The sequence below is a fragment of the Sciurus vulgaris genome (assembly GCF_902686455.1).
Source record: "Sciurus vulgaris genome assembly, chromosome: 17".
NCBI classification, from domain to species: domain Eukaryota; kingdom Metazoa; phylum Chordata; class Mammalia; order Rodentia; family Sciuridae; genus Sciurus; species Sciurus vulgaris.
This window is the reverse complement of record NC_136478.1, coordinates 71,468,986-71,496,501: the sequence shown is the minus strand read 5'-3', so window position 1 is coordinate 71,496,501 and position 27,516 is coordinate 71,468,986. Positions and strand designations below refer to the sequence as shown.

At 56.8% G+C, this 27,516-nt stretch overlaps 3 protein-coding genes and 1 long non-coding RNA gene across 7 annotated transcripts; all 4 read left to right on the top strand.

The window, feature by feature from the left end:
• Nucleotides 1–1,167: 1,167 nt before the first annotated feature.
• DNAAF3 (dynein axonemal assembly factor 3) lies at nt 1,168–7,007 on the top strand. Of its 2 annotated transcripts, none has more exons than XM_079117483.1 (12): nt 1,168–1,261; nt 1,360–1,448; nt 1,754–1,896; nt 2,521–2,614; nt 3,733–3,890; nt 4,180–4,362; nt 4,499–4,624; nt 4,729–4,851; nt 5,168–5,306; nt 5,855–5,969; nt 6,141–6,215; nt 6,285–7,007. In XM_079117483.1, exons 2-12 carry the CDS (start codon nt 1,364–1,366, stop codon nt 6,673–6,675), a joined length of 1,632 nt encoding a protein of 543 aa, XP_078973609.1. In that variant the 5' UTR covers nt 1,168–1,261; nt 1,360–1,363; the 3' UTR covers nt 6,676–7,007. The 2 variants fall into 2 exon arrangements, with proteins under 2 accessions (XP_078973609.1, XP_078973610.1); XM_079117484.1 differs by having other exon boundaries at nt 1,169–1,261; nt 5,858–5,969.
• A 1,283-nt stretch (nt 7,008–8,290) lies between these two features.
• Nucleotides 8,291–11,793, top strand: TNNI3 (troponin I3, cardiac type). The gene is made up of 6 exons (XM_079118267.1): nt 8,291–8,446; nt 8,848–8,889; nt 9,106–9,237; nt 9,607–9,696; nt 10,196–10,372; nt 11,648–11,793. The coding sequence occupies exons 3-6, from the start codon at nt 9,112–9,114 to the stop codon at nt 11,729–11,731; spliced, it is 477 nt and encodes a 158-aa protein (XP_078974393.1). The 5' UTR covers nt 8,291–8,446; nt 8,848–8,889; nt 9,106–9,111; the 3' UTR covers nt 11,732–11,793.
• On the top strand, nt 10,383–11,033 carry LOC306648294. The gene is made up of 3 exons (XR_013760348.1): nt 10,383–10,595; nt 10,640–10,827; nt 10,956–11,033. It is a non-coding gene; the product is annotated as an uncharacterized lncRNA (long non-coding RNA).
• Nucleotides 11,794–13,957: 2,164 nt separating the features above from the next.
• Nucleotides 13,958–24,594, top strand: TNNT1 (troponin T1, slow skeletal type). Of its 3 annotated transcripts, none has more exons than XM_079118247.1 (13): nt 13,958–14,405; nt 14,506–14,519; nt 14,729–14,755; nt 14,877–14,909; nt 15,635–15,656; nt 17,649–17,712; nt 17,926–18,042; nt 18,254–18,331; nt 20,228–20,341; nt 20,677–20,786; nt 23,615–23,705; nt 23,809–23,849; nt 24,451–24,594. In XM_079118247.1, exons 1-13 carry the CDS (start codon nt 14,374–14,376, stop codon nt 24,494–24,496), a joined length of 789 nt encoding a protein of 262 aa, XP_078974373.1. In that variant the 5' UTR covers nt 13,958–14,373; the 3' UTR covers nt 24,497–24,594. The 3 variants fall into 3 exon arrangements, with proteins under 3 accessions (XP_078974373.1, XP_078974372.1, XP_078974374.1); XM_079118246.1 differs by having other exon boundaries at nt 14,363–14,405; nt 15,638–15,656; XM_079118248.1 differs by lacking the exon at nt 14,506–14,519 and having other exon boundaries at nt 14,384–14,426.
• The last annotated feature ends 2,922 nt before the right edge of the window (nt 24,595–27,516 follow it).

The window sequence follows — 27,516 nt, the reverse complement described above, 5'->3', positions numbered from 1 at the left end:
ATGAGCCTCCCCAAATTTAAGATGAAGTCAAGCCATCAAGATAAATGGTACTTTACTGCAAAGTTGTTTAAAATACAACTTAATCTAAAAGTAACATAAAAAATCCACTCTGGGAAATTTTAAAAATGTACACACAGGATACAACCTGCATTTAAAAAACTAAATAAAACAACCTTGCCCTTAGACATGACAACCTCACCTAATAATGGGTCCAGGGTTTTTTTGTTGTGGTTTTGTTTTGATGGTACTGGGGATTGAACCCAAGGATGTATCCTCAGCCCTTATTATTTTTTGTTTTGAGACAGGGTGTAGCTAAGTTGCCTAGGTTGACTTTGAACTTAAAATCCTCATGGTTTAACCTCCTAAATGACTGAGATTACAGGCATGCATCATCAGCTCTGGTTTCCTGGTCCCAATTTGAATAGAACTTTATTTTCATAGACACGTGCTGGTTGGCTCTAACAGGCTGATTTAACTTTTCAAGATATTGTACATATATACACACACTATATGTATTGGCAGTGTTCGCGATGGAACCTAGGACTTCCCACAAGCTAGGCAAGCGCTGTACCACTGAGGTACACCATCAACCCTAAAATAACATTTCTTCCCTGTGGGTATAATTAGATGGAAATAACCTCTAGGGCATAGATAATAGTAAAATATAATGAAATAGTAAGCAATGAGTTTTGGGTTCTTACTTTTAATTTTAAATAACTGTGAGTAGCAATTCGCTCATGAAATTTCAAAAACATAAGAGCAGGTGCCCTGATTCCTACCTTGTTACGTCTGTGTTAAGGCAGCCCCAGTGTGTGGGGAGAAAAGGGGACACAGAGGTTTGCAGTCTGAGGTCTAAGTCTGTGTCGTTCATTTATCAAGATCTGCTCCAGTTTTGCCTTAATTTGAAGCCGCAGTCTTAGGCCTTCCCCTTCCCAGAGATTTGGACCGCCCCAACCCCTTCCCCGGCATCCTGCAACCCCGTCCCTTCTGCGCCCGCTGTCGTCGTGACAACCGCGTCCACACACCCTCCTCCCCTGTTCTCCCGGAGCCGTTGCTCAGCTCTCCTATTGGTCAAAAGTTCATGGTGGGCGGATCCCACACATGAGTATTGGTCTGTTGATAGCGGCGGTGCCAGCCCCCACGCTCCCATTGGCTGATTGATGGGAAGGGGCGGGGCTCTGTGCCCGGCGGTGCAGGTGCGCTGGACGGCCGCACCGCCGTGGGCGAGAAGGGGCGGGCAGCAGTACTGGGCAAGACACAGGTGAGGGGGTCGCGTGGAGCCCAAGGGTCGAGGAGTGAAGGGCGGTGGGAGGGGATGGGCCGTACCAATGCGGGGCTCCCAGAACGTCTGTCCCGCAGGGCCATGACTACGCCGGCGGGCTCCGGCGTCGGCTTCGGCTCTGTGTGCTGGTGGGGGCTGTCCCCGGCGCTGGATCTGCAGGCTGAAAGTGAGTCCCCACGCCAGGACCACAGTGTCTGAGGCAGCGGTTCCTTCCAGCTCGCGCAGGCCCTCTTTAGGACTTGTAGTCCGGGAGTCCCTGGCAGGGGCCCCCAACGTTCCCACGGCTCAACGGCGGCGGCGGGGGCGGCGCGCTCGGGTGTCCTTCCTCTGCGCGGACTTCGAGTCCCAGAATGCATAGAGGCTCAGCCCCAGAGAACCCAGGCCCCGCGTGAGGCCTGCTGTAGCACTAAGGGAAACTTCAGGGGCCGCCCTGATGCCATCAGCCTCAGCCCGCTGTCTTCTTGCACGCAGGTCCTCCTGTGGACCCAGACTCTCAGGCAGATACAGCGCACAAGACCCCTGAGCTAGATGTGCTGTTGCTGGGCTCGGTTGATGGGCGGCACCTTCTGAGGACGCTGGCCCGGGCAGCGCTCTGGCCTCGAAGGAGATTTAATGTGAGTTGGAGTTCTGGATTCGTGGAAGAAGGATGAAGATGAGAGCCCAGATTCCCGAGTCCTTGAGAAGAGGGAATTGGAATTTAAAAATTCTAGGTCCAAAGAAGGGGCTGGAGGCTGGAGTCCCAGGTCTGAAGGAGATGGAAGGTGGGAGCCAGATCCATTGTCCTGGGAATGGAAGCCGCTGGGGTATGGTATTGCTGGGTTTCAGAGGGAGGAAGAATCTAAGGATCAGGCCTGATGCAGTGGCACATGCCTGTAATCCCAGTAACTCAGGAGGTTGAGGCAGGAGGATTACAATTTCAAAGCCAGCCTCAGCAACTTATGGAGGCTCTAAGCAACTCAGCAAGAGTCGTCTCTAAATAAAATATTTTAAAAGGCTGGGGATGTGGCTCAGAGGTTAAGCACCCTTGGGTTCAATTCTTCAGTAAAGTTTAAGGATCAGGTCTCCAGTAGTGGTGGGGAGGAGCATCCCGGGGGCTTAGGCTCCTATGTGTGAAGGAGGGGACTGGTGACAGGACTCTGAGGCTGGTGGAAGGAGCGGGCTGAGTGCCTACTCTCCTGAGCCTCCTAAGAGATAGGGATGCATGTCTTAGAATTGTCCTGCCGCATCCACCATTCCAGTTCTACGTGCTGGAGAATAATCTGGAAGCTGTGGCACGACACATGCTGATCTTCAGCCTAGCCCTGGAGGAGCCTGAGAAGATGGGGCTTCGAGGTCAGTTGCTAGGACCTAGGACCCAGGCATTCTGACCCTCACCTCCTCTCCCTACAGGGGTTCTGGACTTTTAGTGATATAATTAAAAACTTTGGTCATTATCCCTTACTTCATCATTTGTACTCGTAGAACCTTAGTTTTTTCCACTGTAAAATGGGACTAAATATATTACTGCCTGGAGCCACAGAGAATTCTAGGAGAAAAATCCACATGAAACTTTCAGAACAGTGCCTGACACTGTGTAAGCTTTCAAAACTTCCCTTGGGAGAAGGCCACAGGAGATCGGGAAATGTCCGAGAGGTGTCAAGTCTCCAGGATTGGGGAGGCAGAAAATGACCATTCTTTGCTAACGTCTTCAGTGTAGTGTCTAAAGTCCCTGGACTCAGGCTGTGTTCAAATTCTTGCTTGACTTGCTGTGTGACCTGGGGCTGGAATCTACCCCTTTCCTCCACCCATAGGATTCTTGTGGGGATTCAGTGAGATTTAGTACTTGGCTTAGGACATCAGCTCAGTACACTTGAGGGGTTACTATTTTTATCATGATTATAGATGGTCATTGTTATCAAGAGTCCATACATTTAGAATACATTGCACAATAACCCTTGTCAAAGGTTTTTAAACAACTAGAACTAACCTAATTAAAGGTTTACAATTCTCTTCTATAAGGTTCTTAAGTAAAATGAAACAACTTATATGTATATTTTCACCTCTATGAATCTATAGTATGTATTACTATATATAACAGAACATAATGTGTATATCTCTCATATACAACTAAAGGTATATGGCTTTATCTTATAAACTCAAACAACTAAAATCAAACTATTTAACTCTACATTTAAAAATGCAAAGATCTCCATCTATATGTGCAGATCACTTTCTCTATTTTAAAGATAAGGGAAGTTTAGTTTAAACAGGAAGTTCAGGGTTGGTGGTTGCCTGAGAGGGCTGAAAGAATAGACTCAGAACCCTAGTTTAGGGGTGTTTGTCCTTCAAGATGTAGTCCCAGGGATGGTGCCGGGAATCCTCATGCTCACTGTGTGACCATGAAGTAATAGTGCGGCGTGTAGGGTCTGATTTCTCGGTTCACTTGACTCCCCATTTCCACCTTCCCCCAGAGCGGAGCGAGACCTTCCTGGAGGTGTGGGGGAACGCGCTGCTGCGCCCCCCTGTGGCCGCCGTGGTGCGTGCCCAGGCGGAGCGCCTGGCGAACCTGGTCCCGGAGCCCGACCGCCTGGCGGAGCAGCTGCCCTGGCTCAGCCTTGGCGCGCTCAAGGTGCTGCGGCTGCCCGCCTCTCCCGGGCACCGCCTGGGGTCCGGTAGCCTGGGAAGAGTGGCAATGGGCAGTCCTGATGGGTTTGCGTTGATGGAGCGGGATGGGGGCTCCGAATTTCGCATTCCAGCTCCCCTCTCGCGTGCGGGGTTTACCCTCGGGGTGGGGGTGGCCTCTGCTCTCCGAGCCTAGTCCGCACCTCCTGGGGTGGAAGGGAGGGGCAGGCAGGAGAAGCTGCTCTCCCTGCACCCCTCACTCCCCGCCTCCTCCCCACGCTGGCCGGGCCGCGCAGTTCCGCGAGCGGGATGCCCTGGAGGCTGTGTTCCGCTTCTGGTCCGGCGGGGAGAAGGGGCCCGAGGCCTTCCCCATGAGCCGCCTCTGGGACTCGCGGCTGCGCCACTACCTGGGCTCCCGCTATGACGCCCGGCGCGGGGTCAGCGACTGGGACCTGCGCATGAAGCTGCACGACCGCGGGGTGAGGGGCCCGACCCGAGTCCTGGGTGCGAAGGAGGAGGGCCGGGGTCTGAGGGAGAAAGGCGGGGACTTGGACCTCTGGTCTCAGGAAGGAGGCCAAGTTCACCCAGGCCTCCCTTCTCTCCCGCTACCCCCAGGCACAAGTTATCCACACCCAGGAATTCCGACGCTGGCGGGACACAGGTGTCGCCTTTGAACTCAGAGACCCCAGGGCCTACCACGTGCCCAACAGGACTCTGGCATCTGGTCGCCTCCTGAGTCACGTGCGTATCCACTCTCTGGTGTGGTCTGCTCCTTCTCTTCACCGACCAGGAGTCAGGGTCCCCAACATGGACCTCACCTGCCTCCTTTCTCCCTGTTTTTCCAGCGCGGAGAGCGTGTGGCAGCGCGTGGGTACTGGGGGGACATCGCCACCGGGCCCTTCGTGGCCTTTGGCATTGAGGCAGACGACCAGAGCCTGCTGCGGACCAGCAATGGACAGCCAGTCAAGGTGTGGGAGGGGACGCTGATTGGGGGCCTCCTCGCACGCTCCGCCTCCCCCTGCCAGGCCCCACCCCTGGCTAACAGGGCCCTGGTGTGGGGGAGGCGACTCCATCCAAGTAACAGGACCCTCCCCCAACAACTTCACCCATGCCTTTGCCGGCTGCGGGAGTCCCTGCGCTGTCCTAATTCAACCCTTGGAGTGCCAGCGCTCCCGGAATTCCAGTCCAGACTAGCTCACACCCCGCCCTCCTAGTCCCGCGCCGCCGCCGGCCGACCTCGCGGCCCCAGCCCCAGTGTCTGGCCACGACCCCTCTTCCACACAGACTGCCGGGGAGATCACGCAGCACAACGTGACAGAGCTGTTCCGAGAAGTGGCCGCCTGGGGGCGACAGAAAGCTGCCCAGGGTGACACGGACCAGGAGCAGCCTGGTGGCGGCCCCAAGCCAAAACCGTGGACTTCAGGTAAACCACCGGCTGGTTCATGCTCCGGACACCGCAAGTCTGAGCGTGGCCTGAGCTGGTTTGGGATGCCTGGGCAGGGGACCTCTCCGTCTTGATTTTCCACCTCTTTTTCTCTCTTCTTCTCTCCCTTTCCTAAATCCTGACACCACCCTCAGGGTTCCGAACCCGCCTGGAAGCATTCTCAGCCTACCTGCAAAGGCCTAACAGGGAGCTGTCCAGCTCCCCCTTGGACACGCTTCCCACCTGGACTCCGCCTTCTAACCATCCCCTCTCTGGCCCTCCCTGGGTGTTTGTCCCCTTGTGGCCCTGGATCACCCACTCTTTCCCCCTCTTGAGTTTCAGTTGCTTGGTCTGTAAGATGGTTTTCTGTCTGCTGAGCCGATCTTTCCAGACTTTTGCAGAAATCCACCTCAGAGAAAGGATGGAAAAGTTCTTCACGAGTGTCATCTTCAAGCCTTGCACGTCTGCCCAATTCTGCCTCCCTGTCTGCCTCTGGGTTTCTGTCCTCAGGGTTCCACCCAGAGGTGACCCCTATGGCTCTTCCCCAGCAGCCTCTGCGCGGGAATCCTTCACGGTCCACTTCCTGCCCCTGGGTTCTGCACAGACTCTCCACCACAAGCGCTGCCACCAGGGCCGGTTCCAGCTTCTCTACGTGGCCTGCGGGTGAGGGGAAGGCAGCTATGCTTACTGAGACCCAGGCCCAGGCCCCAGCCCTTCCTCTCCCAGGACCCAGGACTTGAGCCTCTCAGCCTCCTCCTCCCTCCGGGTCTGTCCCCAGTCCCCGCCCGAGGACCCGAGGCCCGCATCTCAGCCTCTCCCCTCTCCTCTCTGCAGGATGGTCCATCTCCTTGGGCCTGAGCTCGGGGCCTGCGTGGCCCCCGGAGGGAACCTGGTTGTGGAATTAGCTCGGTGAGCCAGCGCAGCGAGGGTGGGAACGTCTGGGCTGGGCGGCTTCCCTCACCTGGCTCTCCGCTCCAGGTACCTAGTGGACCTGCGGCCCGAGCAGCTTCAGGCGTTCTCCGCCCGGGTTGAGGAGCTAGCGCGGGCCGCTGGGTTCGCCCGGCAGATTGGGGCCAGCCCCTCGGAGACTTTCGCGCGCTTCTGCAAGTCGGGGGACTCTGTCCCCGGAGGCCTGGACCCAACTGTGGGATCCCAACCTCTGCCTGGCGAAGTCCTGACCCGGCCTCTGGAAGTAATGAGCCCGCCCAGGGCGGACCAGGTCCCAGCCATGGAGTCCCTCTCGCTGTCCTCCCAGCCTCAGGGTTCCAGCGCTCAAATGCCGCTCCAGGGGTCGCTGGCCACGCCCACCGAGAGTCCTGCTGGGAACCTAGAGTCCGTCTCCACCCCAGATCAAGTGCCCCATCCCTAACTTCTAAAGTCAGGTCCTGGAATTGGAACCCACCCCGACAATTCTAAACCACTGCGGGGATTCTTAGCTTTACTCAGTGTTCGCTCAGCCCCAGAGATGGAGCGAGAATTTCCATTTCCATTTCCAGGACTCTAAGTTCGAGTCCCAGAATCCAACATTTTTCTCTCAGAATTCCAAATTCCATCCCTGAGACTAAACCCAGCCTCGATTGAACCTTGGGTCTCAGGCCCTCTGCCTTCACTGCCTTCGCCCCAGAAGCCCCGTTCCTAACTGGTGGTGGGGGTGTCTTCCGCTGGGCCTGGTCATCTCACAGGTCATCTCACAGGTGGTTCCAATAAAGAGTGTAGGGTCCTCTTCACTGTGTGTCTTAGTGTCTGTCTGCAGGGTTGGGAGAGGGCAGCGTCCAGGAGCCCAGACCTCCTAGGTTTCCGAGTGGACTAGGGAAGCGTTTCTCAGTGCTGTAGTCTGAAGATCTGGGGCCCACACCTGGTCCTCAGACTCCTCCACATGTATGGAGTGGCCAACAGGTTGGGGCACTGAAACTGACCTATGGGAGTGAAAAGATCAAAGTTCTAGCACACATGGAGACATGGAATTTAGTGAAGGGCTGGGGCCTGGACTCCTGGGTCTGAGGGAGGAGGGCTGACCCCGGGCAGGTGGGCCTGAGGGATCAGAATTGGGGTAGACTCCTCGGTTTGAGGGAGGAGTGTCTTGTAGTCCGGTTCTCTTTTTTTTTTTTTTTTTTTTAATACACATTTTTAAAAAGATGTTGATAGACCTTTATTTTTTATTCATTTACATGTGGTGCTGAGAATCGAACCCAGTGCCACACACAGGTTTGTCAAAGGCTCTACCACTGAGCCACAACCCAGCCCACCCGGACTCTGAGTCCGGGTGGGAAGGGGTCGGAATCTCCAGAGTTGGAGGGCAGAGAGGGGTCTGGATTCCCTGGCCACCAAGGTGACCGAGTAGTCCTGCTGGAGTGCGTCCAGCCCCACCCCTCACGCGCCCCGTTATCTCCCATCCTGGGCAGGGGGAGGAGACCGCAGTATATTTAGTCTGTCCGCGCCCTTTATCTCAGTGTCCTCACTGAGGCTTGGGCAGCCCGGAGGGGACGGAACGTCTGGAGCCTCCAAGGTCACCGGGACACCGCTTCGTTGACCCTCCTCGAGACCCCGAATCCCTTCTCTGCCTCCTGAGATCCCTGTCGGTCTCTGCATGGCGGACGAGTGAGTGAAGTTTGGTAACCCAGACCCTGAGGCCCGAAGGCAGGGGAGGTGGGTGATCTCCAGCATCCTGAGAGGGTGGGAGCGGCGGGGCTCCACACCTGGCCTGAGAAGGGAGGCAGGGTGGGGTTCCTGGGTGGAAAGGAGGTAAGAACTGGGGACTCTGACCCCTGGGACTCAGGAAGGGGGCGCTGCTTGCCTGGGTCTCTTGGTCTGAGGGGCCTTAGGAGATGGAGTCTTAGGGGTCAGACTCGGGCCACCACTAACCCCCTTCTTGTTTCTCTCCTTCCAGCAGCAGCGACGCGGTGAGAACCGCGCGTCCTGGGCGTGGGCGGGACTCTGCGGCCGGGGTGGGCGCTGCAGGGAGGGGCTGGGGCGTGAGGCTGCAGCCCTGAGAGAGGGTACGCGGAGAGGCTGCAGGGTCTCGGTGGTGACGCGGCCCGCTCCCCTACCCCCAGGCCGGGGACCCGCGCCCCGCGCCCGCCCCGGTGCGACGCCGCTCCTCAGCCAACTACCGCGCCTACGCCACCGAACCGCATGCCAAGGTAGGTGGGACCTCGGCGGGGCGGGGCTTCCCGGGTTCGGAATCCCGAGGGACCCGACACCTGACAGGAGGGTGCGGGCCCGGATCCAGGGACCCCGAGAGACTTCGGTCTTGGAAGGAGTCCAGAAGGGTGGAGTACAGTTTCATAAAGGGTCAGGTTCGGACTGGCAAAATCCAAAGGGAACGGCACTGCCCACAACATTGCTTAGGGGGAATGGGCGGTACCTAGCTTGGGCAAAACCCCGGGATTGGTGGATGGGCCCGAGGGCGTGGCTTCCCATTCATTTTGGAGATGGGCCCAAATCTGAAACTGTTTCAAGGTGTCCTCGGGGTGTCTTCCTCCCACCACCCACCTTCGAATAGCCCCTCTCGATCTTTCTTTTCAACATGTCACCTTGGCAGAAAAAGTCTAAGATCTCCGCCTCAAGAAAACTGCAGCTGAAGGTGTGAATGTGGGTAGGGGGGCGGAGCTTCGGATACGTGGGCGGGTGTGGGACTCTGGCCTTAGGGGCTTGACTTCACTTGGGGAACCTCTCTGAGGGGGTGGAGGAGCTTTGGAACCGTGGAGACCAACCCTGAGTGGCCGGGTGTCTGGAAGACTCAGGACAAAGTTTGACCCCCTTACGGAACCAAACTGCAGTTCCTCCCGCCCCTCTGCAGACCCTGATGCTGCAGATTGCAAAGCAGGAGCTGGAGCGGGAGGCCGAAGAGAGGCGGGGAGAGAAGGGTCGCGCTCTGAGCACCCGCTGCCAGCCTCTGGAGTTGGCTGGGCTGGGCTTCGCGGAGCTGCAGGTACCTGCTTAAGAGACATGGGCACCTACCCTGCTTGGGACTCGAGGTTCTTAGACTTGTCTCGAATCCCTTGAGATCTTACCTCTAGGGATGTAGAAGCCCTGATGAAAGTCACCTACAATTTCAAAACCCAGACGTCACTCCTGCAACCCCGAATCTGTCAAGTGCTCAGGACTCCAGGCTCCTACAACACTTCCTTTACAGTTCCCTGAATTCTGGGCTCGGATCTACTTCCTCAGGACAATATGTTCAGGCGCCAGCCACTCCTCCCTCAAATCCAGGAATCCCGCCCCCAGCCCCCCTCCCTCAGACCCAGGAATCCTGATCTCTAGCTTTTCTCTCAGGACACACACTGTGCTCCTCCCCCAGGACTTATGCCGACAGCTCCACGCCCGGGTGGACAAAGTGGATGAAGAGAGATACGACGTGGAGGCGAAAGTCACCAAGAACGTCACCGAGGTGGGAAGCCCCGAGCAGTTTGGGCACCTGCACTGGTCGGGCGAGATGCTGGGATTGTGGTCTCAGCCCAACGGTTGCAGCTGCTTTTGGTCGTGGGTCCCAGGAGACCCAGGGCAACCTGTGAACAGGGTGTGGAAGAACAGCAGCGTGGCAAGGAGGGCTGTTGTGGCACAGGGACAGCACATGCAATGCTGGCACTGGGAAGTGTGGGGCCTGTCTGTGGGAGTGTGTGCGCGCAGCGGTAAGCAAGTCCAGGCACAGGCCAGGGAGTTGGGTTTGCAGGTCCAGGCCAGCGGTGTGTCCAAAGTTTTGAGAGATGAGGGCAGGGCACGTTGTAGAGGGCTCTGAGTTCTAGGACTGGAGGTCTGAACTGGGAAGAGTGGGCAAGGCCTCGGCACCTGGTACTGGAAGGCAGGACGGGGAGAGGAAGAGAGCACACGGTGGGAGAGAGTGGTGAGGAGCCAGCACGGGGCTGCCACTCCCCCATGCCTGCTGGCAGATTGCAGATCTGACCCAGAAGATCTTTGACCTTCGTGGCAAGTTCAAGAGGCCCACCCTGCGGAGGGTGCGCATCTCTGCAGATGCCATGATGCAGGCACTGCTGGGGGCCCGCGCTAAAGAGTCTTTGGACCTGCGGGCCCACCTCAAGCAGGTGAAGAAGGAGGACACCGAGAAGGTGAGTGTGGGCTGGGACCAGGAAAGGGGAAGCTGGGGTGGGGCCTGGGGGCAACAGGCCTAGGGCCTCACTTGAGGGCCTTACCTGAGGACAGGTGGCACTTGGAACTGAGGTGAGCGGCACCATGTGTAAGGTATATGGGAAGGACACAAAGTGCATTTAGAAGACAGAAGTGGAGGGGAGACAGGAAGTGCTTCAGGGAGACAGGGAGTGCATTAGGGAGGTAGAAGACAGAAGTGGAGGGGAGACAGGAAGTGCATCAGGGAGACAGGAAGTGCATCAGGGAGACAGGGAGTGCATTGGGGAGGTAGAAGACAGAAGTGCAGGGGAGACAGGAAGTGCTTCAGGGAGACAGGAAGTGCATCAGGGAGACAGGGAGTGCATTGGGGAGGTAGAAGACAGAAGTGCAGGGGAGACAGGAAGTGCATCAGGGAGACAGGGAGTGCATTGGGGAGGTAGAAGACAGAAGTGGAGGGGAGAAAGGAAGTGCTTCAGGGAGACAGGAAGTGCATCAGGGAGACAGGGAGTGCATTGGGGAGGTAGAAGACAGAAATGCAGGGGAGACAGGAAGTGCATCAGGGAGACAGGAAGTGCATCAGGGAGACAGGGAGTGCATTGGGGAGGTAGAAGACAGAAGTGGAGGGGAGACAGGAAGTGCTTCAGGGAGACAGGAAGTGCATCAGGGAGACAGGGAGTGCATTGGGGAGGCAGAAGACAGAAATGCAGGGGAGACAGGAAGTGCATCAGGGAGACAGGGAGTGCATCAGGGAGACAGGGAGTGCATTGGGGAGATAGAAGACAGAAGTGCAGGGGAGACAGGAAGTGCTTCAGGGAGACAGGAAGTGCATCAGGGAGACAGGGAGTGCATTGGGGAGATAGAAGACAGAAGTGTAGGGGAGACAGGAAATGCTTCAGGGAGACAGGAAGTGCATCAGGGAGACAGGGAGTGCATTGGGGAGGTAGAAGACAGAAGTGCAGGGGAGACAGGAAGTGCTTCAGGGAGACAGGAAGCAGCAAGAGGCCAGGAAGTTTACAGGACAACAGAAAATCCATAAGTGAGGAAAGAATAGCAGGAGGGGAACAAGAGGAAGAGACAGGAGTGTAATGGGAAGAGAAGTAAGGAAGGAGGCATGAAGTGAAACAAGGAGACAGGAAGTGGAAGGGGGAAGTTGGCCATTCTTCAGAACCAGATTCTTGGACAGGCATCCAGTGTGCAGTAACCCAGCAAGGCAAGAGAGCAGGTGGAGTCCCTTAACCTCTGACCCTACCCCCCAGGAGAACCGGGAGATAGGAGACTGGCGCAAGAACATCGACGCGCTGAGTGGAATGGAAGGCCGCAAGAAGAAGTTTGAGGGCTAAGCCTCCCTACCTACCACTGTGGCCCTGAGAATGGCCCAGAGGAATAAAAAGCTTCTCCCTGAGCTGGAAGTGACTGTGTGTCTTTTGCCCTGGGGCTTAGGTATGAGAAAGGCGGGAAAGCAGGGGGCAACTCCCTTCCAAAGCCCCACAGCAGGTCAGAGAAAGCTGTGTTTCTAATATGGGGTGCTCTCAGCTCTTCAGCAGAGGACACGGTACATACAGGGTCAGAAGGGAGAGACAGAGAGGCATGTAGGGACAGAAGGGGCCAGAGACCCAGAGAGAGAGAAAACAAAAAGACGGAGACATAGAAAGGACTGCAAAGAAAGGAACAACAGAGACGAGATGTATTCAGAGAGGCACATGGATGACAGACTCCGTAGAGATGGAGATAGCGACCCAGCGGGGAGAAACGCAGACCCTCACAAAGAGCTAGAGAGAGAAACAGGGGACCCAGACAGACAGAGCCAGAAAGAGGCAGAAATGTGAGAGATGGTGACCATCAGAGACACACAGAGTCTGGCAGAGTAAGAAGCTCACGGAGAGTCCCAGACAGAAGAGATGCAGACAGACCCAAAGAGACACCCTGAGAAATGCATAGAAAAAAAACCACAGAGGTGAAGACCATGAGGGACAGAGTTACCAGCAGGCTAGAGGGGTGCGAAGCCTGCGCTCCCAGGCTGGCTTCCCTGGAGTTCAAGGTCATGACTTGGCTGGAAGTGGGGAAAGAGGATACCAAAAAAGATCAGTGTCAGATGGAGGTGGGGGTTGGGAGCGTGAGGTCTCACCAGCCTGACACCCCATCCTCCCCCACACACACCTGCTGCCGGGCTTTAGTGCCTGTTGTCACCAGGGTGGAATCCTGGTGGCAGACAAAGAGGTGGGGGTGGGGAGGGGGAGTCAGGAGTTGGACAGTCACAGAAGGGGGAGACAGGAGTAGAGAAAGACACACATAGAGACCCGCAGGTGGAAAGCCAGGAGATGAGAGGCAGAGACCACAGACTGGGTTTGAGGATGGAGAAATGGAGGCCCAGAGAAACACAGAAAAGGGGATCAGAGATGGAAACAGGAAGTGTCCCTTGTGTCCCTTTGTCACTAAGGGTTCTCCAGGGCCTCCGTTTGCAGCCTGGGGATTTTACAGCATAGGGTGTTGGTGCTATAGGGGAGCTGGGTGGGGGGTGCCTGATCCAGCCTGGGGCTCCAGGGAGGTGATACTGGGTGAGGGAGGGGTTTGGGAGTAGCCAGCGGGTGCTTGGACCCTGAATCTAGAGCTAAGGGGGCAGGGCAGCCTCTGAGCCCAAGGACACGTGTTTGAGCAAAGGAATTCTCTTCCCTCCTCCGACTCTGGGGCGGGGCTGAACCACAGCTATAAACCAGGGCTATAAACCCCCAGAGGCATTCTGCCCTCTGCGGAGCTCAGCCTGCGGTTTAGAGCATCTGTGGACCCAGCCTTAGGTAACGGAGCTCTCTGTGCTCTGTGGTCTCCATGGCCCATGTCCTTGCGGGAGGGGGGCAGTAAAGGAGAAGGGAGAGAGGGAGGCATGGAGGTCTGGGAATTCTGGAAGCTTGGACTTCAGGGGGACTGGGGATGGAGGGGAAATGTGGGTTACAGAGTCCGGGGGTTCCTCCTTTGGACTGCAGAGGTCTCAGAGTCCAGGGGAATCTCAGAAATCAGGGATATCTGGGCTTGGAGGTCAGTCTGGGTATCAGAATTCAGGAACTCAGACTCTGAGGGTATGGAAACTGGGGCAGGGTCTCAGAATCTGAGGTCTTTTAATCAGAAGGTTTGGAATTATGATGCCAGAATTCTGGGTCATGGACTGGGACTCTGAGCTTGGGTATCATGGGTTGTTTGGGTTTTTTGTTTGCTTGTTTGTTTTTGTTTTGTTCTGTTTTCAAAAGACCTCGAGGTCTCAGGGCCTGGGGGTCTTCGGATGCCAGGCCCATGCCTGGACTATCATGGATTGGATCGCTCAGACTCTGGAGACACAGGACTTGCTGTTTCTGACCAGGGGCATCAGACTCTATGGGCATTGGGATTTTGGGGACCCCGGGGTGGGGGATCTAGGTGTTTCAGGTCAGGCCGAGGTCTGAGGACAGAAGCTGCTCTCGGTGGCGAGCCCCCACAACCCCGTCGGTGGATGTGGGTGAAGGTGAAAAGAGGAGACAGGTGGGAGGAAAACCAGCCAAGGGGGGTGAAGAGGGTAGGAGGGGGACGGGTGTGACTAATTGTCACAGAAGGCCCCCCCCCCCCAATCCCTTCTTAGGAAGTGTCCTCAGTCTCACCGACTACGACATCCCCTGAAATAGCACCAGGGGTGGGGCAGCTATTGTCTTCAGGCCGCTGTCTCTTCTCCAGTACCCCCTAATCCCCTCTGCGATCAGGTTCCCCAGGACTTGTCACAAGACAAAGGAGGACAGCTGTATTGAAGGGGCGGGTCTGCAGCCTTGGTGCCAGGCTGGGGCCACACCTCCATGCTAGGTTCTCCAGCGTGATTTGGGATTCTGGGTCTCCAACCCTCGCCCCCTAGGCCCAGGCGCCCAGGCTCCCTACTCCCGCCCCAGGCCCAGGGGTCCAGGCCCCAGCCTCCTCCTAGAGGACCCCGCCCCACTCGCCCTTCCCTCTGGTCTCAGGTCGCACCAGGATGTCGGACACCGAAGAGCAGGAATATGAGGAGTGAGTGGTGCCGGCGCGCGGGTGGGCTCGGGGGGAGGCGGGAATCGCCTACCACGACGTCTAACTGTCCCCTCTTCTCTCCCCATGTCCGGGTCCTCAGGGAGCAGGCGGAAGGTGAGCGGACAGGCGGCCGGCCCGGGGTGGGGACGCCCGGCGGCCCCCGCCTGTGGGCGCAGGTGCGGGTGTGGCTCCCGGGGCGCCGCGGGCCCTCCCGGCCCCCGCAGCCTCGGCACTGGGTCCCTGGCGCCCGAGACCCCAGCCCCGGGGCCTGGGCGCTCGCGGGCCGCCCCCGGAGCTCCTAACGCTGTGTGGTCGCCCAGCAGAGGAGGAGGCCGCGGAGGAGGAGGAAGGTGAGGCCCGCGCTGGGCCCGCGCGGTGGGAGCGGGGCGCCGGGTCGCGCCCGGCCTGACCGCTGTCCCCTCTCTCCCCCCGCCCGCGTGGCCTCCCCGCCCTCGCTTGTGCCCCTCCCAGCCCCCGAGGAGCCGGAGCCGGTGGCAGAGCGAGGTAACGCGGCTGCTCCGCTTCCCGAGGCCGCCGGACTTCCTCCGCGCCTGCACCCGCCGCCCCTGCGCCCGCCGCCCCTGCACCCGCCGCCCCGGCCCTTTAAGCCCCGGGGGCCCCGCGCCCCCTGGTGGCCGCGAAGGGAAATGGCCTGTGGCCTGGGCGCTTTCCCTTCGGTAAAGGGACCGACCCCCGCCTTCTTCCCCACCCGAGGAGCTTGCGGAAGGGTGGGACGCTGGCCGAGAGGCGCCGCCTCGCCCCCTCTCCGCGCCCCACCCTGTTCTCCCCCCATATACATTCAAAGGCTGGGACCTGAACCCAGGATCGTAGTAAGAATGGGGTGTCCCGGGGGAGGGGCGGGGAGCAGAACCCGGTCCCTGAAAAACGGCAGGGACTGGGGCCCCGCAATGCGGGTCTTGATGGAAGAGGGCAGGAGCGCTGGGCGCATAAGCAGAGGTGGGTCTGGCTTTGGACGCTTGGGTTTCTGGAGAGGGTGCGGGACCCCCATACCAGTGCTGAATGTATATTCGATGCGTGTGATCCTCCTCCTCTTTTATGGCCACCCCGACTTCCTTCTCCCTTTCTTTTCCCTGTGCCCTTCCCCCAGAACTGGATTCCCGTCTTTCCCTGAGACCCTGGGCAGAAGGTTGGGGAGTTCTCTATGGGGGGTCAGACTCTCACCCCCATAACGCTTCCTAATTATCTCTTTGTATCCCCTTCATCCCCAGAAGAAGAGCGCCCCAAACCAAGGTGAGATTCTGTGGGGCGGGGCTGGGGTACCCACTACTCCTAAACAGTCCCACACTCACAGAGATAGGGTGTGGAAAAGGTAGCGAAGACAGGGGATTGAAGTAAGGCCACAGCCGCCACCACCTCTCAGCCTGCGGACGGTTCCACTGTGTTTGGCAGGGCAGACCCTGTTTGCCGCCATAGTGGTGAGATAGACCAGGGAAAGTGACGGGAGCCCAGGTTTCGGAGGAGCCGGGCGGGGAGGGGTGGGCATTCACAGGAGGCTTCCCCTGGAAGGCATTCTCTAGTGGAAAGGAAGTCGGAGGGGCATTGTAGGCAGAGAAGGCTGTGTGGTGTGTGCAGAGTCTAGTGGCCAGATATAAAACCAGTCCAGGGAACTGATGCAGACACGGGTCATTCCGATGGTGAGCATCCTAAACGAAGCAGGTCAGTTGAGGCTCTGGGAGCTCAGGAGGTGACATTGGAGACAAGGCTTGGAGATGCAAGGAGGTATGGAGGAAGTCGGAAGCATCAATTCCCTGGACCTGGATTGGCAGTGGTGCAAATTTCATTACAACTAGAGTTCAGTGTGCAAGAAGGAGCAGAGTTTTGGAGGCCAGGGCACTGGGGAGCCATGGAGGTTTTGAGCAGAGGAGATGTAGACCCAGATCTAATGGAGAGAGCACATGAGAACACAGATGTGCTTCAGGGTCGGAGAGGGTTTGTGGAGCAGGTGAGGCCACTAGTGGGTGGAGTTTGTCCAGGGAAGAGCATCCTGGGAAGACTGCACGAAGTGCAAAAAGGCTCAGGGTGTGAAACCACGGGTCACAACCAGGGCACCGTGAAATGCTGAATGTGTGAGTGAGGAGAGGAGAGAAGTGTTGGAGAGGCCGACGGGGGCCGATGGGGCAGGGTCTGAAGGTGACTTGGACTTGTATTTAGGACAGGGCCATGTTGAGGAAGGATTCTGATCAGGGCTGTAGCAAGGTCTCTCTGGAGTTGTAAAGGAGGATGAGCACAAGCTGGAGGCTGGGTGGTCAGCGAGGAGCTGGGAGGTTGGTACAGGTGGGAAGGCAAGAGGCCTGTGCTGCAGCAGGGGACTATGGGATGAAAGGAGGGGACAGATGAGAGAGTCTAGGTGAAGGGGCAGGACTTGGGGACAGTTGAGCTGTTGGGCAAGGGAGAGAGGAGGCAAGGTCAGCCCTTAAGGGTCTCTGGCCTGGGAACAAATGGACAGTGGGGCTGCCACCTCCTGGAGAGGTTGATGAGCTCTGCTGGGCGTTCGGTGTGGGGAGGTGTCTGTCAACCTGAGTCTGGGCTGGAGATGGATTTGGCGTGTCCTCAGCACAGTGGCCTCTGTATCCACGGGTGTGGCGTTTGTGAATTCCACCAGCCCGGATCAGAGATGTTAAGACATTCCGACTGAACTGAACATCTCCAGGCTTTTTTCTTGACATTATTCCCTAAGCAGTACCGTGCTATTGATAAGCAACGCCGGCTACACAGCACTTGCCTCGAATCAGGTGTGGTGAGTCATCTGGGGATGACTTAAAGTATGAGTCACTTGCAAAAAGTCACTTTGTGTGAGGAACTTGAGAGTTCATGGAGGTCCACATCCATGGGGATCCTGGAACCAGTTCCCCCCAGACACCGAGGAAGCACTGTAATTGATCATTGAAGTCCCTGGAGTGCATGGTATTGATCATGGGAGTGTCCTTTGAATGAGAAAGAGGGCAGACTCATGGGGAATGGGGTAGCCAGAGAGGTAGAGGCAGATCAGGAAAGAGAGCATTCCAAGGAGGTGGGGCTGACAGTTTCGGAAAATCAACACGACACAAGCCACGTGTCATTTAAATGTTTTATTAGATACATTCTAAAATATTCCCCCAAACAGGTAACATGAATTGTCAAGCCCCATTTTATTCAACCTGATATATTCAAAACGTCATCACGTATAAAACATCGTTAGGAAGGTGGGCCTGCTCACTGCCTTTGTCCCCATCTGTCCCCCAGCCGTCCTGTGGTCCCTCCTTTGATCCCCCCAAAGATTCCGGAAGGGGAGCGTGTGGACTTCGATGTAAGTATCGGGCGTCCCGAGTGCCGCGCAGCCGCGGGTCCCGTGCGCCCCGGGCGAATTAGGAAGGCGCGCTGCCCACGCCCTCCTCCCCAGCCTCGGTGTGCACACTGCTTTGCTGCCATCAGCTGGGAGCCCTCGCTGTGCCGTCAGCCCGGCCCCTGACGCCTGGGGCCCTGAGGGACTGGGCTCTAGCGGCGCCCTCTCGCCGCGCAGGACATCCACCGGAAGCGCATGGAGAAAGATCTGCTGGAACTGCAGACCCTCATCGACGTGCATTTTGAGCAGCGGAAAAAAGAAGAAGAGGAGCTGATTGCGCTGAAAGAGCGCATTGTGAGTGGCGGAGTGTGGCGTCCCCAGATGCCTCCCGCGCCGTGTCTTAGGCCTTGGGAGACGCGGGAAAGCGGCTGTCCTTCGGTTCAGAGCCGAGGCGGAGATTTTAGGGAACTGACACACTCCGACCCGCTTCTCTCCACCCTTGCCCGGCTTGGGGAGGAATGGCTGGACCGCTGGCCTCTGCACCCCCTCATTCTTCTGCCCCCAGGAGCGGCGCCGGGCGGAGAGAGCCGAGCAGCAGCGCTTCAGAACCGAGAAGGAGCGGGAGCGGCAGGCCAAGCTGGCGGTGGGTGCCTCGCCTCCCCCGGAGGCCTCCTCTTCCTCCCTCAGTTGGGTGCTGCTTTTCCTGTTTCTGATACTCTCCGAGATTCTGAGATGGTCCCTATGCTGTATCACTTAAGGCTCTTTCTGTGGGAAGGGATGGAAAGAAAATTTTATTGACTCATAAAAAGACTGGCCGGGCGCAGGTGGCGCAGCCACTTAATCCCAGCGGCTGGAAGGCGGAGGCAGGAGTACAAGGTTAAGGCCAGCCTCAGTCACTTAGCTGGAGATCCTGTCACAAATAAAACATAAAAAGGGCTGGGGAGGTGGCTCAGTGGTTAAGCGCTCCTGAGTTCAATCCCTGATACAAAAAAAAAAAAAAAAAAAAAAAAAAAAACCCCAGAGCTGCTGTTGCTGGATCAAGGGACTCAAGAGACACCAGAGAGACAGAACTTTTCTCCTTCCAATCCTTGACCACCTATCTGTGAATTCTAGGGTGACCAACTGCCCCTCCTGGCTTGTCTGGGAAAATCCCACATCCTGTTAGTCCCATGCACACTGGAATGGCTGACCACCCTGCTAGGCACCCTCACTTGCAGAGTGGCCACCAGCAGCCCTGGCTTAAATTCTTTCTGTGTTTTCCACACAAACCCAGGGAGGCATTGAAACCGCTCTTTCCCCCATGGAGCTCAGCCCTGGCCATAGCTGGTCCCTGAGGGTGCTGGGGTAGTTTAGGAGGCTCCGGTTGGTTTGAAATGTCACCCGTGTTGGCATTAAGAGGATCCTCGTGCAATTCACTTTTAAAGGTGGGAGCAGGGTACAGTGGAAGGCAGAATATGCCCCCAAGATTCCCACACCCCAGGCCCCAGAGTTGTGCAACCTCACACAGCAGAAGGGACTTTGCAGATGAGACCAGATTAAGGATCCTGAGAGGAGAGATGGTCCTGGATAACTATCTGGGCGGCCTGAGTCGTGCCAGGGCCTCATAAAGGGAGGGAGGAGGGAGAGCCAGGAGATTTGAAGATGCTGTGCTGCTGCCTTTGAAGGCAGAGGAGGGGGCAGAGGCCGCACTGCCTCTGGGGTTTGGCAGAGGTAGGGACCGGCTTCTCCCTTGAGCCTTGGGAGGAACCAGTTCTGCTCACACCTCGGTTTTGACCCAGTCAGGCCATTTCGGGCTTCTGAACTGTGGAAGTGGAAGATAATAAATCTGCATTGCTTCAAGTTTGCAAATTATAGCAGCAGTTGGAACTGGGGGCGAGAAGGCCGGCTGTGCAGAGACCACCAAGCCCCTCACCACCCGCGGAGGGGAGGGGCTCAGCTGCACAAGCCACCATCTCTGGAACGTGCACTGCAGACTTTCTGGAGCATGGTGGTGCTGGAGCCCTTCCTCTTTAGCCTTTTGTTGTTGTTGTTTTGTTCCCTTTGGTGCTGGGGATGGAAACCAGGGCCTCTTGCATACTAGGCAAGCGCTCCACTACTGAGCCACACCCTAGCCCAGGCCACCAGCCTTTTTATCTCCAACACCGTGGCATTAGCTCCTCTGACACTCTGGGGACGGGCATCCTCCTCTCCTGAGACGTGGAGAGGCAAGGCTCACAGAGATGGCCGCACGGCAGAGTCCACCATTTCAGGCTGCAGGATATGCCAGCACCCCCACCCCGACACTTTAGTGTTTGCTGGGAGGACATTAAAGCCCCAGGAGAGGAACGTACATGTGGTCAGGCAGTGGGGCCTGGAGGGACGGAAGGGAGCGCCTTCATATTCCCCATACTGAGATCCCAGCTCTCGGGCATGGGTCTGAAGGGCCCTGCATTGCCCATCTTCGCCCAGTGTGCTGCGGTGGGAGCTCCCTGCTGCCACGCCCCAGGCCCTCCTCCCTCAGCCCACAAGGGAGGCCATGGCAGACCCTCCTTTCCCACAGGAGGAGAAGATGCGGAAGGAGGAGGAGGAGGCCAAGAAGAGAGCGGAGGACGATGCCAAGAAGAAGAAGGTTCTGTCCAACATGGGGGCCCACTTTGGGGGCTACCTGGTCAAGGTGGGTTCAGCCGGCAGAGGCTGGGAGTCTACCTTCCATGGGGAGGGAATGCAGGCCCAGACTTCTGGTTCTGGGTAGAGGAGGGCTGGGCCTGGACCCCTGGGTCTGAGGGAGGAGGCTGGGCCTGGGTCCCTGGGTCTGAGGGAGGAGGCTGGGCCTGGGTCCCTGGGTCTGAGGGAGGAGGCTGGGCCTGGGTCCCTGGGTCTGAGGGAGGAGGCTGGGCCTGGGTCCCTGGGCCTGAGGGAGGAGGGCTGGGCCTGAACCCCTGCATCTGAGCGAGATGGTGGCCAGGAGTGATGGTCCTGGTCTGCACTGAGTGCCTCTCCCTGCCCCAGGCAGAGCAGAAGCGTGGGAAGCGGCAGACCGGGCGGGAGATGAAACTGCGCATCCTGTCTGAGCGGAAGAAGCCTCTGGAAATCGACTACCTGGGGGAAGACCAGCTCCGGTAGGTGGCTGGGGAGCCTGGGTGTGGGCAGGGGCAGGGACCCTCACTCGGGCGAGGTGGGCCATGCTCTGGATCTGAGCCCTGCTGCCTTCTCTGAATCGCGTCACTGGCAGGGACCGGCGCCGAGGCCGCCCGCCCGTGCTGGCCCAGGTGGAGACGTTGCTGCTGGTGTGCTCTGGGACTCCTCATCCCCCTGGAGCCCGCCGGGAGGGGCTTTCTTTTTTCCCTGTGGCCTGGACTCTCTTCCCTTCCCCTCCTGCTGCTCAGGAGCCCCGGTCTGGAGGCCCTGAGTCTGTCTTGATGTGCTCTGGCCTGGGGTGTGTCCTGAAGCCAGGGTCTGCATCTGCTCCCATGGTTGAGTGACAGGGCTCAGCTGCAGGGGCTCCTGGGGACACCACCACCTACTAGCTGTGTCCTCTGAGGCGTCCTGCTCCTCACTGGCAAAATGATTCAATGACAGCGAAGTCTACAAAATCTGCCTCGGGTGCTGTGAGGCCGGTGAGGTGGCAGCCTCCTCAGGGGTCTCGCAGCTCACGAGGAGACTGTTAGCATCCTCGTGTTAATGGTGAGGAACTTGGCACAGAGAAGTGAAGCTGTATTTGCTACTGTGCCGTGAAGTGGTTTGACAGTAAAGGTGTGGCGGCGGGCTCTCCAGGAATAGTCTAGGTTCAGGGCTTGCCATTTCCATGGTGTAAACACTCCAAGGATTTCAAATTACCAAGGTGAGCCGCTGAAGGCAGAGTTGAGGAGGCGTGCACAGGAACGCTGGGAAATGTAGTCTGTCGGCAACCCGGAGAAGTCCAGTCTGAGGTGTGCGCTACCTCACTGGCACCCCGGGGCCACAGAGGACTCTGGGGATTGTAGTCCCGGCTCCTGAACTCTAGTGGCACACTGGGATTTATAGTCCAGGGGAAGCGCTGCAGTGGGCTTGGAAATTCACTCTTTTTGTTTTTGTCAGGGATTGAATCCAGGATGACTAACCACTGAGCCACACCCCCAGCCCTTTTTATTTTTTACTTTAAGACAGGGTCCTAAGTTGTTGAGGCTGGCCTGTAACTTGCCATCCTCCTGCTTCAGCCTCCCAAACTGCACATGTTGTCTTGATGCCTTCCGAGCTGTGTGTCCACCTACCCACACATGGTTGAAGGGGAACCCTCATGGGACTGGTGTAGCAAAGGGGTGATGTTCACATTTCCTTTTTCTTCCTATTTCTCCTTTTTCCCTGCTACATACCTTCTCATAATTTGAGTTCAATCATATTGTTTGAGAATCTCAACTTCCTAAATTTTATTTATTGGATGCAGAAACTTGAGGCATATAAGGGGCTATACGACTTTTAAATGAAATACAGTTGTCCCTCAGTATCCATCAGGACTTTTTGTGGACCCTCCAGCCCCCACCCCAGAAGCCAGAGTCTGCAGGTGTTCCTGGTCATGTCGCATGGCATGCTATCTGCACAGAGCGACGCACATCCTCTTGTGTGCTTTAAATATTAACTTCCACATCATGTACAATAGTTGTTGACACAATGTGAACGCTGTGTCAGGCCTTGTGCCGTACTATCCAGGGAATGCGACAGGAAAGAAGCCTGTGTCTGATCAGTACAGACACAACTTTTTTTTTTTTTTTTTCCCAAATCTCTTTTGTCCATGGTTGGTTGGCTGCTTGGGTGGGACTACCCACACGGAGGACCAGCTGTAGCCCTGGAGGAGAGGGCCCTGGAAAGCCAGAGCTGGCAAAAGACAACTCAAAATGCTAATGATAAATAAATGAGCCAGGCACTTCACATGCCCCATCTTGCCCATTGTGGTTCAGAGCGGTGGACTTTTATCCGTTAGATTTGGCTTCTAGCAGCTGAGGTCTGACTACGGCAGCCTAAACCACAAAGGTTTAGTTTTTCATGCAGGAGAAATCTGAAGGTAAGTGGTCCATGGCTGATGTGGCAGCCCTATAAAATTACCAGAGACCCAGACTTGTATCTTTTTGTTCTACTACTTTTAGTCCAATGTTCCCATACTCAGAATCACTTCATGGTCCAGTATGGCTGCTGGGGCACCAAACATCACATTCATGATCCAAGCAGCAGAAAGCAGTTGCAAGGAAAGAGCCACAAAGTCTTTCCTGGAAGCCCCGCTCAGTGAATTACTTTTGTCCCTTTGACCACACCTACCTGCAAGGGAGGTTGGAGTGTTTGCCTTTCAGCTGGGCCTACTGTACAAGGTTCTGCTTCTGAAGAAGAAAGGGAGACTGGATATGAGCGTGGTTGGTAGACAGCCAGTCATCTTTTCTGGGGGGAGTACTGGGGATTGAACTCAGAGGCACTTGACCACTGAGCCATATCCCAGCCCTATTTTGTATTTTATTTAGAGACAGGGTCTCGCTGGGTTGCTTAGGGCCTCACTAAGTTGCTGAGGCTGGCTTTGAACTTGTGATCCTCCTGCCTCAGCCTCTGGAGCAGCTGGGATTACAGGCCTGGACCACTAGGCCTGGCTTCCACTCGTCATCTTTGCCACAGTTTTATTTCTGCATTTTTTGGGGGAGGAATCAGGATTCTAAAGAAGTCCCTGGGCCATGGTCATAAATGAGAGAATGGGTAGAACCAGGACTGGAGCCAGGGTTTTCTGACTCTGGGAAGGGGGCTTTTAACAGTGGGGAACTGTGAAAGAAAGTGAGCTCAGTTTAAAAATCCCTGGCTTCCAATACTGACAAAATACTCACCAAACGCTCGCTGTGTGACTCTGCCCGGTTCTCTCGGCCTCTCTGGGCCGCAGCCGCTCTGCCTCTCTGAGGGCATGGCTGCCCTCCATTATGCCCTCCTGCCTTTCCAGGGAGAAGGCCCAGGAGCTGTCGAACTGGATCCACCAGCTGGAGTCCGAGAAGTTCGACCTGATGGAGAAGCTGAAGCAGCAGAAATACGAGGTGGGCGCCTCCCCTGCTGGAGGGCGGGCCGGCCCGCGGGCCGGTGGGCGGGGCGGCGGGCGCCAGCCCCTCCGCCCTCCCAGCCTCTGCTCCCGCCCCGCAGATCAACGTGCTGTACAACCGCATCAGCCACGCCCAGAAGTTGTAAGTGTGCGGGCCGGGCCGGCTGCTCGCGTCCCGCGGGGGCTCCCCGCTTCCCGCGCTCGTCCCCTGCTCGTTGGGGCATCGCTCTCTGTCCTGTCCCGCTCTCTGGTTCCAGTCCCTTTTCTGTGCCCCTCCATCCTGTGGTTTGGGGGTGGGGGCAGAGATCTCCATGGCAGGACATCTGGCCATGCTGGGACACTGGTTGTCACACCCAGAAGGGGCGCCTGGCGTCGAGGCGGGAGCCCGGGGCAAGATCGCTGCACCCCCGCCAGCACCGGGCGCTGTCCGCGCCGCCAGCCGCGGGTCCGGTCCGGTCCTGGCGGAGAAAGCCCGACGTCCCCCGCCCTCGCTCCCCGCCCGGCCGCGCGTCGCCCACCCGCAGACCACCCTTCCCCGTGGGCATTTCCCGGCGCCGCAGGTCACCCACAGACACGGGGCCCTCATTACCGCCCGCCGTGGCCCCTCAGGCTGCGGCCTTGGCCCACCTGCTTCCCCGGGCCGGGGCGGGCGCTTCGCTTGGCGGAATTCCTGAATTAAGGGCCCGGCGCCCATCTCCGAGGCGGGGAGCCGCGGTTCCTGACCCCGCCGCCTTGCCCCACAGCCGGAAGGGCGCAGGGAAGGGCCGAGTTGGAGGCCGCTGGAAGTGAGGAGCGCGGACGGCGCCCACCTGGAGGTTCCGGGAGCGCTGGAGGGTCCGTCCCATCCGTAGCTGAAATAAAGGCTCCCCCGAGGCACCTGCTCAGTGTGCTGGTGGTGGTAATGTGCGGCTAGTCACTCGCGGGCGATTGGCTCGTGCTTGACAAGTAGCTATTGCTTGGGAGAGTCACCAGGAAGCGCCAAAATGACACGAGCGGTCAGACCCTGGCACTGCCCGATGGACGCTGGACGCTCAGTAAAGCTGTCCTCGGGAGTTCCTTCCTGGGACGTGCCCACCACTGCACCTGGGTGTGCAGCAGTCTCTCCTGTAATTCCCCAAAGGCAGCGGCAGCCCAGCCGGCCCTCAGGAGCGTAGAGCGGAGGGCCCGCATGATTGGGCGCAGACACACCGCCGAGGCCCGGCCTGGAGCCCTGGGGCAGCTTCATCTGGTCGGGCTCGTCATCCTGTGGCTCAGTCTTCAGCTAGCTGGTGCTCTTCCAAGAGCAGGTCCTGTTATTAAGGAGACAGGAGTCATGGGCCCACTGTTAGCAGCTCTGACCTGGCCGGCTCCTTTCACTGCCCAACACAGGTCCAGACTCTGCACACTGAACCCCTTCACTTCCTTCCCAAGGACAATAACCCAGGTTCTTGGGGTCAGAAAAAACCTATGAGTTAGGATTGCTTGTGTCTCTGGAAGGATCAACATCCTGCAGACATGAAGCCACGTTCTCACTCCCTGAATCCACAGTGGTGGATAAGGAACGGGAGGATGTCATCATCACCATCACCATGCAACCACCAAAGGGACAGTGGCTGGACAGAGGCAGGGGCAGGCCAGCAACCTGGAAGACCTGGTTCCCCACAGGCTGCACTCCCTCTCTGCCACTGCTGTGTGCGGAGGCTGCCTGGGGAGGTCGTCTGTCCAGTACCACGGCTAACGCCGGCATCTGGAAGGGTCCTCTTCTTGGGGAGACAAGATTTCAAAGCCTTTCTCTTGTTGGGCTGAGTTTGGAGACCCAGTTTAGTGTATCACAGGCAGGCCAGCCCTAGATGTCCCTGACAGTATAAGTCTCTCTTAAATTTAATCTGTTCCTTGGTGCAAATAACTCTTCTTGGAGAGTTTTTAAATGACATCATAGTCTCCCCTCTGCTGAGCCTCACGGGAGTCGGCTTGTTACTTCTGTGTTCTCAGCGCACTCCCTTATCCAACCATCTTTATTACGCAGACTAGTGTTTGCTTTTCTGCCATCACAGGGGAAGAGGGAACAGTTTCTTCTTATTTTTCTGAGATTATTTTTGCTAGCTGTCAGGGGTGTCTTGTGGTTCTGAGGTCAAGCAGCAAAATTCCACTGTTAGCACTGAGAGAAAACCGCAGTCTTGAGAAGTGCGAAGACATCAGCTCCAGAAAGGGAAGGGCGGAGTTGGGCACACTGACCACACCTGTGATCCCAGTGGCTCGAGAGGCTGAGGCAGGACAATGGCAAGTCCAAGGCCACCTCTGAAAATTATCCAGACTAAGCAACTTAGCAAGATCTTGTCCTCAAAATAAAAAACAAAACAAAAAATAAGGGCTGGGGAATGTAGCTCAGGGGTTAAGAGGCTCTGGGTTCAATCCCTGGTTAAAAAAAAAAAAAAAGGGAGAAGGGAGATTTATTTAGTGGGACATGAGGGTGAGGGTGACGGTGAACCCTGACATCATCTGCCCACCGCAAGTTCACGTGCACCATCTCTCCAGCTGCAGGAAGCAGAGACAGAGACTAGCCACAAGTCACAGAGCTAGGAAGCAGGTAGAGAGAAGATTCGAACCCAGGATAGTCAAGTCCAGAGCTGGAATTCGTAACCTTTGTGGTAGAATAGGATTTTAGAAACAGAAGTTGAAGCAGTTGATTACTAACAGAGCTTATGACGAGAGTTTGTCCCACAGATCACTGGGCGGGTTGGCCAGATGCCCCAAATCGTCTTTTCTGCACATAAGTAGTCAGAGTCACAAAAAGACATATTTACATGAATCCTTGCAAATACAATCACAGCACCCAAACACATACAGTTACAACGTATCACAGTTATGCAGTGCCACAGAAATGCACACAGCTGCGCTGCACAACATGCTGAAGATTTACTTTTTGCTAACCTGAGGAAAGGAAGTTGGGGTGTGTAAAGTGCTGGGTTCCTGGACTACTTCTCTAGATCCAGGGGACTGTCCCTTTGTATCTATGACCTGCCATCCCCAGGCCTTGCGGCATCAGTAGCTTCTCAGCATAAGCCAAAGGATTTCAGAGTGGGTATGCTGCTCCAGTGTCCCTTGGGAAAAAGTTTATTGCCTCTGAACAGATTTTGGTAGCTTTTTCGTGTTTCTGTCTCAGGGTCCACATTCTTCCAAGTTTGGGTTTGAGTGTGGGATACTTAATGCGAAGGTGTGCTTCTCTCCTGGGTGTACTATTAAGACCACTGGCCTAGCGGCGTGCAGTGAGTGGCCTGCGCCTGTAAATCCAGACTGGAGAGGCTGAGTCCGTAGAATCACAAGTTTGAGACCAGCCCCAGCAATTCAGTAAGACTCTGTTTCAAACATTTTTAAAAAATCAAAAAAGGGCTGCTGATGTGGCTCAATAGTTTGGTGTCCCTGGGTTTACTTCCCAAGTACCAAAAACAAAACAAAACAAAACAAAAATCCACTGACTTTCCAAACCCACTGCATCAGCTCGTCCTGGACTACAAATCCCAGCGTGCAACTAGAGTGCGCGAGCTGGGACTACACGCCCCCAATACTCCGTGGCTCCAGAGCCCTGGTGAGGTCGCTGACCTAGTGAGCTCTGGTCCTCAGTGCATAGTGTGGGGACTGGGGACTTCTGGGGGCGTGGCGCTGACGACTACATTTCCCAGCGTCGTCTCCCCGCCCCGCCCCGACTCAGCCCAGTGCCCTGACCTTTGCGCCCCCAACCTACCCCGTGGCAAACTGGGTGCTTTGCCTTTAATGTCTGGACTGAAGACTCAATTTCCCCTGGCGCCCTAGCGTTTCCCACGGCCTAGGGC